Source organism: Phaseolus vulgaris, chromosome 3 (assembly GCF_051622355.1).
Source record: "Phaseolus vulgaris cultivar YP4 chromosome 3, ASM5162235v1, whole genome shotgun sequence".
Lineage (NCBI taxonomy): Eukaryota > Viridiplantae > Streptophyta > Magnoliopsida > Fabales > Fabaceae > Phaseolus > Phaseolus vulgaris.
The window spans coordinates 47,731,207-47,743,148 of record NC_143500.1 but is presented as its reverse complement, the minus strand read 5'-3'; the positions used below and the strand labels follow the sequence as shown (position 1 = coordinate 47,743,148).

Genomic DNA, 11,942 nt, shown 5'->3' with positions numbered 1-11,942 from the left:
AATAATTTATATTTGAATTGTAGAATTTTGTATTTTACATTGTTCAAATTCAAATGTAGAATACAACATTTATAGTTTAAATTCTAAATCTAAAATATTCTATAATTCATAATATAAACTATAATTTATATTTTAATAATTTATATTTAAAATATAAATTTGCATTCTAGATTGTTGAATTCAAAATGCATAAAGTTTAGTAATATTGGATCAAACTCTAAATTCAGAACTAAGTCACTATAAGATGGATTAGTAATATTGGATCATCCTAAGTGGACCCAATTCAAGGGCAGTTGCTTCCTCTATCTATGCAAATATAGACATGCATCCCCTCAAATGTCTGAAATGTCATAATTAATCTTATGGATTTTCAAATTTAACCTCAGATTTTTTTTCTCCCTTCTCCTCTTTCCCCTGGTTTCCCCCAACCTTTGCCGCTAACGACTGTCGTTTAATCCAAAATTTAACATACGATTTTATTCCAAAAATGGTTTTTCAGAAAACAAATTCAACATAATTATTCCAGAAATATGGTTCTGGAAATGTGAATTTTCCAATCCGAAACTCTAGTTCAATACTTCCAAAATGATCTTTCCAGATTGTAAAATTACGCTTCTAAAAACATGAATCTGGAAATACATTTCGTACCTCCCACACCTATCAATCTGGAAATACACTTCGTAATGAAAATATAAAAAAATACAAAATTATTTTAAATATAAACAAAATACAAAATGTTGTAGAGTGAAGCATCCATGTCGATGAGGGGTGCACTTAGAAATTGATAGGGTAAGTAAAGTTTAGTAGTTTGGGTCAAACGTCAAACTCCAAGATCGAGGAGAATCTAGATTTTGAGTCAATAAATATAATTCAAATTTAAATCTAATTTAAAAATTAAATAAACTAAATTTTTAATCTAATTTAAATTAAAAAATTCAATTTAATTTCATCTCACTGAATTTTAAATCTTATATATTATATTGAATTTATATTTGAATTGAATTTAGATTGATTTTTTATAACTCCAAACCCTTAACATTTAAGATTGGACTCGAATCTCTGATCTAGATTTAGATTGAATTTTAAAAAATCCAACCCGTTTAAAATTGGGACTGAAATTGTGCACTGATAAGTACATTGTCATGTTTAACTAGTCTTTCGTTTGAGTTTTAGGTCATGTTTTAAGTTTTCAGCTTAAACTTAAAAATGTAATTAATCTTTTTTTATTTAAGTTTTAAACTAGTAAAGAGCGGTCGTTTACATGACCATCTACTCATTAATCAGTTTCAAACTGTCGTATAATGTAGATGTTCGAAAATTCGTTAATCCTTTGGGCAACCACGTTTACAAAATAAATGCCCAAAAATTATACACACATTAACAAAGAAATCTATAATTTCTCCCGTAATAAGTAACACTCATTATATTAATAATATAATTAAATAATTACTCATTTAAAAGAAATAATATTAATAATAAAAATAATTAATTATAGGTAGGAAAAAAACAGAACAACCAAATTCAAGGTCTAGCAGAAAGGGCCTCTAGGAGAAAGGTCTCTCTTGAGAAATTTATTGAAAATAAAGAAGTCAAATTTAAGATATAAAGGCACTGGAATTTTGAAGATTGTTGAATTCTCAAAAGTTGGAACATAATACAAGTGATATAAAGGCATTAGAAATATACATGGAAGGATTATGAGTAAGATGAGACCTTTCTTATTTCATGTATATGCGAGAGAAGAGGTATGAGACCTAAACACAGATCTATATATGTTTGTTTCTGGGTAGGTTTCCTCCAAGTGGATGAGATGGATAAGTGGCTCCGGGCATGGGAACGGCCCCAGGAGCGTGGTAATGAGTCTGATGAGTTCCTACTAAGGGATGCTCAAGCTTCTCTGCAGCATGCCTACCTTTAGCTTCATGCAGTTCCATCTTTGCTTTCGCTTCGTTTGCCCTTGCGCGCTCATGGGCTATCACTCTCTCCTCTTCTGTTCTTGCCGTAGCCTTTTCCGCCTGCACATTTCATTTCTCATCACTCCTAACTTTTTCCTATATATATCAACTTTCACAACCATTTTCCGTTATTCAATGCATTGTATCAGGGAACAAAGTATAGAGATGGAAAACCTGAAAAGCATACCTTCTCGTCTATCTTGGCTTTGTAGACGTCGACTTGTTCCTTGGCAGCACTGGCCATGTTTTTCAGCTTCTCCTTCGAGGATTGCATCGCTCTTCTTCTTCTTCTTCTTCTTCTCTGTCACACTTTCTTATCTTTCTGTATTATGAATTCACAAGTTCAAGTGTTGATGGAGGAGGGTTTATTTGTATGGGAAAGTAAGGGGCATGACATGGTAGCCAGCGTGATACTTGTCCAACATGCAGAGCTATTCCTATCCACATGCTGCCACGTTCACACAAAAAAACATTATATATATGGCTTATCTGTTACCGACTTAACCTACCACTATCCGATAGAGTGAAACTAATAGAAGGCACAAAGGAATACCTTAACTCATACGGGAAAGTTCTAAATTTAATTATTTTAAAAAGTTTAAATTCTGAATACTATATTTTTTTTATTGATAATAAGCCATAAATAAATGAGGTTTTTTTTCACAATGGGGTTTTTGTTTTGATTTTTTATTAAAACGGGATCCCTTTCAAAAAAATTTACAAAAACCGTGCCAACTTGGCACGACTTCATATGCAGAAGTCGTGTCAATTTGGCACGACTTTGTCCACGTCATTTTTTTTTTATATTGAGTAGTGAGTTATGTAATATTTTATTTGAGAAGTGTTATTGTATTTGGAAAATAAATAGAGAATTATTTTTGTGGATGATTCAATTCCAAATAAGCGAATGTGACAATAGAAACAATTGTTCGCACAGACAGGTTTAATAATAAAATTCAATTCAAAGTTTGATTATTAATTTCCTAATTTTCTTTACCTATGTATTTATTCTTTCATAAAAAAATTATTTATCAATTTAATTTCAAATATTACATAATTTATAATTCTAATTATAATTAAATAATTATAATATATATTTATTTTAAAAAAATAAAAAAAATATGACGTGAACAAAGTCGTGCCAAATTGGCACGACTTCAGGTTGACGTGTCAAAGTCGCGCCAATGCCACATATGAAGTCGTGTCAAGTTGACACGACTTACCCCATTTTTGTAATTTTTTTGAAATGGACCCCATTTTGGTAAAAAAGGAAAAAAAATAGCCCCCCAATGGTAAAAGAACCTAAATATGAATCACTTTAGGTGATTCAACCCTTATACAAGAACTCATTCATATATTTTATCACAAGTGTTACTCCAAATTATAACAAAATAGATCTCTCCCAACTAATCCAGAAAAAAACATCTATAAAAAATAAGTATGAATGAATACATCATAAAATCATCCTCATACAAATCAACAGTTCTACTATTTCATTCATAAAAAATATTTAAACTATTTCCCTTAATCTGACTATTTCTATTTAAAGTTTTGCATGCATAGTATATAGTTTCAATTGTTATCTCCATGAAAAAAAATTTGTTAGTTGTTAATTGCTTTTACGATAAAAAAAAATTAGGCTGTCAAGGAAATAGGATAGTTGAAGTATGCAAAACGGTAAGATGTATTTTAGGTTGATCAGTTAGGAATTAAAGCAAACAAATAGGGTAAATGGTATTATAATACATTTTTAGATGAGACTAACACAAAATTTACGTACTCATTATTCATTTTTTAAAGGTGAATTAAGTTAAGTATTAAGTTAAATACTCTTTATCAGTTTCTCACTTCATAAATGTTTTAAATCAATTTATACATAAATAGTTTAATTGTCATCTGTTTGTATACATCGATGTATACAAATAATTTATTTGCTATTGATTTGTACACATAAATATTATAAATATTTATATACAGTTTAATTGTTTTTGCATCAAATTTTATGTGATAAAGTTTAACAAATTTTAAAAAAACAAAGCAAAGAAACATTACCACTAGACAAATTCTTGGTCTTATGATTTTTATAAATTATATTAATAATAATAATATAAATTATAATAATAATAATATAAATTATATTAATAATAATAATATAAATTATATTAATAATAATAATAATAATAATATAAATTATATTAATAATAATAATAAAAAATATATTAATAATAATAATATTATATTTATATTATTAATAATAATAAGTATAATAAAAATCATATTAAAAAAAAAATCTGTTTGTGTAATGTAAAGTTTCTTTAGTAATTGAAAAAATATAATTCGTGATTTTCTTGGATTGATTTTTATATGTTTTGGAATAAAATATAATCTTATAACTATGATTATCATAACATAACTTTACTTTCCAAATATTCAATCTTAAAAATAATAAAATGATAAAAGGAGTTATAGTCTTTCTCTTGACTAAAGGATGCCAAAAGAAACGCGAGAGAAACAATACATTGGGTAGTAATGTGGATTATCATTCTAAAATTACCCTTACTATATTTAAAACTAAATTAGTTCAATAGCTTGATGAAAATTATATGCCTTTAAATTTAAATATTTTTTGTAAGAAAAATTAAGAGTAATTTTGAAAAATAGTAATTAATGTATGATTTATAGGAATTTTTTTTAAAGATTCTTATAGATTGTGAATCAGATTCAATTCTATAGAAAAATATTTTTAAATACTATAAGCTATAATATTTTGATGTAATTTTACCTAATGCACTATTATAGTGAAAATTTAAAATATTATTTAACTGTTGCGTACTCAAGGGTGTACTTTTAAAACGTCGGCTTAAACAGTGGTGAAGCCCATGGAGGAGTATTGATGACCGTACACGTGTTAAGATTTGGTTGGAAGAGAATCTAACAGTTGGTGGAGAACGCGCGTATGGTTCCTCGCCTCACTCTCTCTCTCGTTATCCCGTCACCCTGTCCGTGAGTGCTGCCTCACCTCACCTCCAAGAAGAAGAAGAAAGAGATGGCACTTCCCCTTCTTCCGATTCCCGGCATTCCACTTCCCAAGCAACAACAATCATTCCCTTCCACTATCCGCCGCAGAGCCACCACGGTGACGGCGGAGCTCCAGACGGCGGTTGCGCGCACCGGTGGAATCGATTACCAGTTTCCGTCTGTTGGTGCTCCCACTCATAAGGTCACAGTCCATGACAGACAAAGAGGAATCGTTCACGAGTTTGTCGTACCTGAGGTACCATCTTTCACATTCTACCTTTTCCCTCGATGTGATAACCTCCTTCTCTTCCATTCTCTGTTGCAACTGCATGCAATTAATATTTTATCTTATTCTCTTTTCCTATCATTGTTGAATATTGATTTCTGTTTCTGTGATTCAACGGAAAGAAATTAACTATTCCTGTTTTTTTTTTTTTTATAATATTTTGAAGATTTACATGTGATTGTTACTGTGATTTATGAAATGCAGGACCAGTATATATTACATACTGCTGAGGCCCAGAATATTACCCTTCCGTTTGCCTGCAGGCATGGTACTTGCTTTTATCCAATTTGTTTTTAGAGAATGTTGAAAATATGCCTAAATATCTATAGTTTGGAAATGGATAATTTATCTTTTTTTTAGGAATTTGTTATTCAGGTTTAAAATCTCTGGAGGTTTTTTATGATTAATATTATTATTTTGTTTTTAAATCTTTAGGATGCTGTTTAAATTTAAATGTTAAGATTAGGATATTGTTACTGTTTGAATTTTGAATTACACTTTAGCTCTATATACAGAATATAGGAATTAAATTCTGCATGATGTATCTCCTCTGTTTTTGAAAAAAAATCTTCACAGAAATCCTAATAAAAAATTCACACTTGCACACTCATTCATTGCTATGTTATCTTGTATTTTGCTGCTTCATTGCACATGTACCGATGTTCTTAGGCGGTGGATTCTCTAGTTATCTTAGTGTTAATATTGCACCATTATCATCTGATAGAATTGGAATAGAAGATTTTTAGATTTGTGGAGTTTCATTATCTTGACTATGTTTAAGATATACACAACCCAGTTATGTAAAACAGGGATGTTATTAGTGCCAAATTTGACATTTTTACCATACCCTTTGGGAGACGATATACTTTTCAAACTAGTTACCATTAAATCTGTAAGTGCGTGTTAGGGTCCGTGAACTCTTCATAAACATTTATAGGAGAGAAAAACAAGAAAAAAAATAAAATAGATTTTTCTGTAAGTTAAAATTAACTTATGCGTATGTTAAAAATTAAAATTTAGAAAAACTACATAAAAGAGCTTTTACAAATTAGGTTATTCATAAAACTAATCTTAGTTTATGGAGAAACTATTTTTTCTTAATTTTTTTTAAAGTGTTTATGGAGAAACTTGTCTAAAGAGTTCCTTAGCCTTTCGTAAGGTTTTTGGAAGTCACTGGACGAATTATACATTCCTATTATCTATATTATTACCAATAGCCATTGCTGACGGTAGATTCCGTTTTTTCGTGGGTTTTATTTACTTTAAACTAGTGTGATGTTTTGTTTTCCTCATATTGGGAGCAAAGAAAATATGGTAATTGTTTAATTCTGGTGAAGTTTGTCTTTGTAGATGAATTATTGACACTTGTTCTCTCTGCTGTTTCTATTGCCGTCGTGATTGAAATCTGTTGGATTTGTGATGCTATTTCTTGCTACCTGATCATGTTTGGTTCTTTGAAACCTTTTATTGCAGGATGTTGTACTAGCTGTGCTGTACGTATAAAGAATGGACAGATCAGGCAACCAGAGGCACTTGGGATATCTGCCGAATTGAAAGACCAGGCACGTGTTCCTCATCTATACTCATGTTTATGATTTTTTTTAATTACACGCTTGAATTGGTAATTTCAACCTGTTAAGTACCAATTCTCAATTTTTTCTCAACTCTATCTCTATTGTATCATTGTAATTTGCAAGTTTGTAAATGTAACTAGAGTTGAGGAGGATGATTGGTGGTTAGAACCAATATGCTTGTTCAAGTTTTCAGACGCCAGCACCAAAAGACATGTGAATAACTTTACCTTCTTCCCTTAGCAAATAAGAAGACATTGAAAGTTTTATCTTTTTTCAGTGTCAATGCACAACTTGTAATTATGATTCATGACCAAAATAAAAATCAACTTTAATTACTAACAATGAAACACTGTACATACACAAACTATATATTAACCTGGACATAAATATTTGCACTACAACTTTCAGAAAAGCCAAAAAAATAGAAATACGACTCTTTTGGTTCGTTCCTGTAATGTTAAGAACAATGAGATTGACTTATTCAAAATAAGGGTTTAAGTTAAAACTTATAAGTACAACTATTTGACTCTTCTTTCTAGTATATTCCTTCTGTGATTGAATGCGTAGTTTACATTTTATTTTCTTGGTCGGTGTTTCTATTCCAGAGCCCTCGCTCAAATGAATATATTTAATTATATACATATACATACAACAGAACATATTCCAGCTTATGGGTTCCATGGTCTTTTACTGCTATATTGGGCAAGTATGTGATGTTTTAATTGCATTTCAGGGTTATGCACTTCTTTGTGTGGGCTTCCCAACCTCTGATGTTGAAGTGGAAACTCAAGATGAAGATGAGGTAATGAACAAGACTATCGTAGTTTGAAGCATTTTGTGATATCTGCTTGAGGTAGATGCCAATCACATAAAACTATGTGTTAGAGATATTTTCTTAAGCAGAAATATAGAACACCACCTTCAGCATTGTAATGCTTATATAAGAGATCTGGCCAATGAGTTGTGAGCAAACTCATATAAGAGACTAAGACACCATCTTCAACCCAAAATCTTAAATAATAGGTTTGTGAGTCTTTCTAGTTATTTGTTCATCTTACTAATTTTTACCCAATGGGATTTCCAGCTCAACTTGAATTCCCAACAATCATCCCTTCAAGTGTGAGTCCTGTCCATTCAGCATAACCTTCTCATTTTCCTCAACATTCTCTTCCTTATTTTCCCTCTCCTTAATTCCATTTGTGACACTATGGGGAGATGGCTTTTTATTTTGATAGATTAAAAATTGGAATCAACTGCAAAGATGTCTATATCTCTATGGTTCTTTTCTATCTATCTATTTGTTGTGCACCAGTTACCACAATCAAAGGTTTTCCTTTTTTATCTTTTCCGGTCTACCCACTACTGGTTCACCATATTTTATCTTCCAGAAAACTTTTCACTTGTTTTTTTAGTATGTTCATATTAAATCATCATCTTTGCTGAAGTTCTTCTATGCCATGATATTGTTTTTGTAATCTTGGCATATAAGGGGGAGAGTGAGAATAGTGACATGTGCTGACCTCTATGCTGGTGTTTGTTAGGTCGCTATATTTCACCATCATTTCACTGATAGATTATTTTCCATGAGAATTATTCCAAGGGTGACTTTTCCCATTTACTATCATTTCATTGGTGACTTAATGTTGTTTATGAATTTTGACTTATAATTCCTAGATCTAATTTCCAATTTTATTGGGTCTCTTAAATTATCTTCTCAACTAACGAATGGCTGATGGTCCAACTGGAACTAGAGTTGGATCCCTTAAGAGACATCTTAGGCTCGAGCCTTGGTCCTTTGTTGATTGAAAAAATATGATATGGAGGAGAGACCCCTTTAAAGGTGGTTAGCTAGATTCTTGTACAGAGATTAGTTATCAGCCAATCCAGTTGATAGTTTGTATCAATGTTGTCATGAGGCAAAAAGTTATCATGTTTGAAGCTACCAAATTCTATTCTTGAACTTGGAGAAGCTTTCTTGTTATGTATGATCCCCTGGGAAAAGTGTTGTTGATTCTGGTCAATTATTAGATTCAATTAGGAGTTATTGTAAATTTGTAATTTATTCTGATTTAGGAACTATTGTAACACATGCTTTTTAGGATCCTAATTCTTTCCTTATTTAGCTATGGTGTTTATTTTCTTTACTTAGTGTATTATAGACATATTCTATCCAGATTGTACATATCAAAGGGTTGGTCCTAAAATAATTTCGAAAGATACACAAACTTGCTTATTATTGGTCCCTAGCACCTATTGTAATGGAAGTTAGTGAACTCCGTCCACTTTTTCGTTGGGCAATTAATTTCATCTTTTAGCATGCTAAGAAATTTATGCTGAGCCTCTTTCCATGAAAGTCTTTTCTTCTTTGATATATAATAATCTTTCTTCAGGTGTATGATCATACTAATAGTCTTGTTGAGTTATCTCTCTACCAGTGTTCATCTCTTTTGCACCTCTAGCATCTTTTGAGTTTTTTTTTTATGTTTTGTTGAGAAAGCTTTATATTTTTATTATTTGCAATAAGCTTAAACCGCGAGGAAGTGTTAGAATATTCACAAAATGTTTCACAACATATTGCTTGTCTCTTTGGACATTTTAGAATATCTCAATTCTTTAAAATATGCTTTGAATCAATTAGTTGTCTACTGCAGTAGAGGCTTGGACTTGTAGTCACTAGTACTAAACCTAATTGTTAGTATGACCAGAACTTTTGGTTCGTATTTTGTATCCTATCACAATACCGACTATCAATCTAGAACCCTAATATTTAGTGTTCTATTCCCTCATTTCCTTTATTTTTTTATTCTCTTAATCTCAACCAATCATAGAATGTGTAATTTTCTCATAAAGTGCTTTTGAGGCTAAATAAAGTTGCCGTGATTGTTGTCATTTATTGGATTTGTGAGATAAGAATATTTTTGTTGTAATAATTTGTTATTTAATACTGGTAATGAGTTTAATAAATCCTGGGCACATACAGGTATATTGGCTTCAATTTGGACGTTATTTTGCTCGAGGACCAGTGGTAAATTCTGTTTGCAACCTTTTTTTTTTTCTGGAATGAGATGGCTCATTGCCTTTGATTATGTGACTTTTAACCTGGAAACTTTTTACAGGAAAGAGATGACTATGCCTTGGAGTTGGCCATGGCTGATGAGTAAGCAATGTAAAAATCTGACGATTAGTGGAGCAAAGAATGTGAATATTTGGTTTCTCCTTCTTTTCTCCTTTTTCTTTTTCATGTTTCTACTGTGGTCTTGTCTTGGTTTATTTGCCCCCCTATATATACATACTCCACTGCCCCTAATTTTTGTCTTGAAATTGAAGATAGTTGATTTAGTTAGTCCAATGATTTTTCTCTCGTCAACTAAATAGTGTTAGACAAGTTAACGTGGCATGTTAAGTGTATCAATGGCTTTCTTGAGGACGAGGTTAAAATGACATTTGAAGAGGTTAAAATGACATTTGAAATACATGTGATTATATGTGGTAGGAATTAAAATTATATCTGAAATACATTTGATTACGCTTTTCACTACTATTTTCTCTTTTCATCGTATTCCTCTCCCATGCACTCTTCCATTTGTTACTATGCAACCCCAAGAAAGATCAAGGCTTTTGCATTTTTTGGACCATCATCTTTATCTCCATTAGGTACTATTATTTTGGTTTGAAAGTTGAAGTGCGGTGCTCCTTGGTAAATTCTTAACATTAGGCATGGTTAATAAATTTGTTAGGAGCTTGCCCTACTGTTCTGGTTATGCATTTTGTCTATGTGTAGCTTTTATTGTTTTGCGCTTAGATGAGACATTTTTTAGTTGTCCATAAGTTTATGTTTGAAATCTGTTAAGTGTTCTCTTTATCGTGATGAAAGTGATAGTGTAAATTATAATGATTTGTGTGATCATGTCAGAATTGCTTAACTTATGTAAAAGAATTAACATATTAGAATAGGTGAACTTATTATGTAAAAGAATTAACATATTACAATAGGTGAACTTATCTATGTATTATGTGTCAAACACCTATATATTGATAATCTCATCATTTTTGTTTCTCTACTAACGTAAGAATCCATATAAATGAATGAATCAATTAAGAGATCATTGAAATCTTAGACATTTTTCATATTTTCCAGTCTCAAGTTGGTATCAAAGTGGGTTAATCTCGTTTTGTTTGTCATCTGTCTTTAAGTGGTTGTGTTCATCTCATTAAGCGATGCATAACCCAGGACCCGTGTCATTGTCTGGCACCACTGTCTTTGTTTTTGTTGGAAAAACATTGGTTCTAAAGCCCTTCTTTGAGTGATGGAGAACTCAACTGATCTCGGAAGCCAACTTATACCCACCACCACGTGCGACATTTTGTAAATTGTGCACCTAGGTGCGTGTTCTCCACGCATTGCATTCTTGCCACCAGAATGATTGTACCCCACCTTCGCTACTGTCATTGACCTCTTTAGTTCTTGTTTCTAACTGGCCTTTCTTCATTTCATATTGGTTCAAGCATAACCCTAGTTGAACACCTTGTGAGTTCCTCTTTTTACAGTTGTCTTTTTTTCCCTAAAATGGTTGCTTATGGAGTTTTCTAGTCCTTTTCTGGTTCTCCCATAATTACTTCAGAGATGCTTAATGGCAAAAATTACTTATCTTGACCTAAGCTTCCATGATCATTTGGAAGAAGATGGTGTTCCATAGATCGGTGTTCCACAATCAGATATTGAATTTCACTAGAGGCAATATTTTAAAAACATTACCCAGCAATAACGAAGAAGTCATGTTCCTATACAAGTTGAATTGTTTTATTTTATTTTAACGAAGAAGCCATACATGAGAACACAACTTTGTTTTTTTTTAAACAGGAAGAAGTCATGCATAGATGCACAATTTTAATTTTTTTCCTTTATATATAGAAGTCGTGAATGTAAGTATTACCCCTCTTTCATTCGTAGAAGTTGATTTTGTCATGCTGTTCTCGATTGTATTGTCTAGACTTGATGATTTCTAACACCACAAATAGGAAATTCTTTGACATTTTATGTTTTGAAGCAAGGAATTCAGTAAGACAAGCTTAAACGAAACATTGTAACAAAAGTCTGTTCATCAACTA

General features: G+C 31.3%; 2 protein-coding genes across 2 annotated transcripts; one reads left to right on the top strand and one right to left on the bottom strand.

Annotated features, from left to right (window-relative positions):
- Window positions 1-1,617: 1,617 nt before the first annotated feature.
- LOC137805952 (late embryogenesis abundant protein 18) lies at window positions 1,618-2,302 on the bottom strand. The gene is made up of 2 exons (XM_068605830.2): window positions 2,143-2,302; window positions 1,618-2,015 (listed from the first exon to the last, which is right to left on the bottom strand). The coding sequence occupies exons 1-2, from the start codon at window positions 2,227-2,229 to the stop codon at window positions 1,767-1,769; spliced, it is 336 nt and encodes a 111-aa protein (XP_068461931.1). The 5' UTR covers window positions 2,230-2,302; the 3' UTR covers window positions 1,618-1,766.
- A 2,502-nt stretch (window positions 2,303-4,804) lies between these two features.
- Window positions 4,805-10,306, top strand: FDC2 (2Fe-2S ferredoxin-like superfamily protein). Its single transcript, XM_068609160.2, has 6 exons — window positions 4,805-5,229; window positions 5,464-5,527; window positions 6,733-6,821; window positions 7,567-7,635; window positions 9,814-9,858; window positions 9,950-10,306. The coding sequence occupies exons 1-6, from the start codon at window positions 5,002-5,004 to the stop codon at window positions 9,992-9,994; spliced, it is 540 nt and encodes a 179-aa protein (XP_068465261.1). The 5' UTR covers window positions 4,805-5,001; the 3' UTR covers window positions 9,995-10,306.
- Window positions 10,307-11,942: the final 1,636 nt, after the last annotated feature.

Excerpts from the sequence above, each read along its gene's own strand:
- LOC137805952 (XM_068605830.2), bottom strand. The coding sequence starts at position 2,229 with ATGCAATCCTCGAAGGAGAAGCTGAAAAACATGGCCAGTGCTGCCAAG. Across the intron at positions 2,016-2,142 it reads AAGCCAAGATAGACGAGAAG|GCGGAAAAGGCTACGGCAAG; the intron begins GTATGCTTTTCA and ends TGAAATGTGCAG.
- FDC2 (XM_068609160.2), top strand. The coding sequence starts at position 5,002 with ATGGCACTTCCCCTTCTTCCGATTCCCGGCATTCCACTTCCCAAGCAA. Across the intron at positions 5,230-5,463 it reads ACGAGTTTGTCGTACCTGAG|GACCAGTATATATTACATAC; the intron begins GTACCATCTTTC and ends TATGAAATGCAG. Across the intron at positions 6,822-7,566 it reads CTGCCGAATTGAAAGACCAG|GGTTATGCACTTCTTTGTGT; the intron begins GCACGTGTTCCT and ends ATTGCATTTCAG.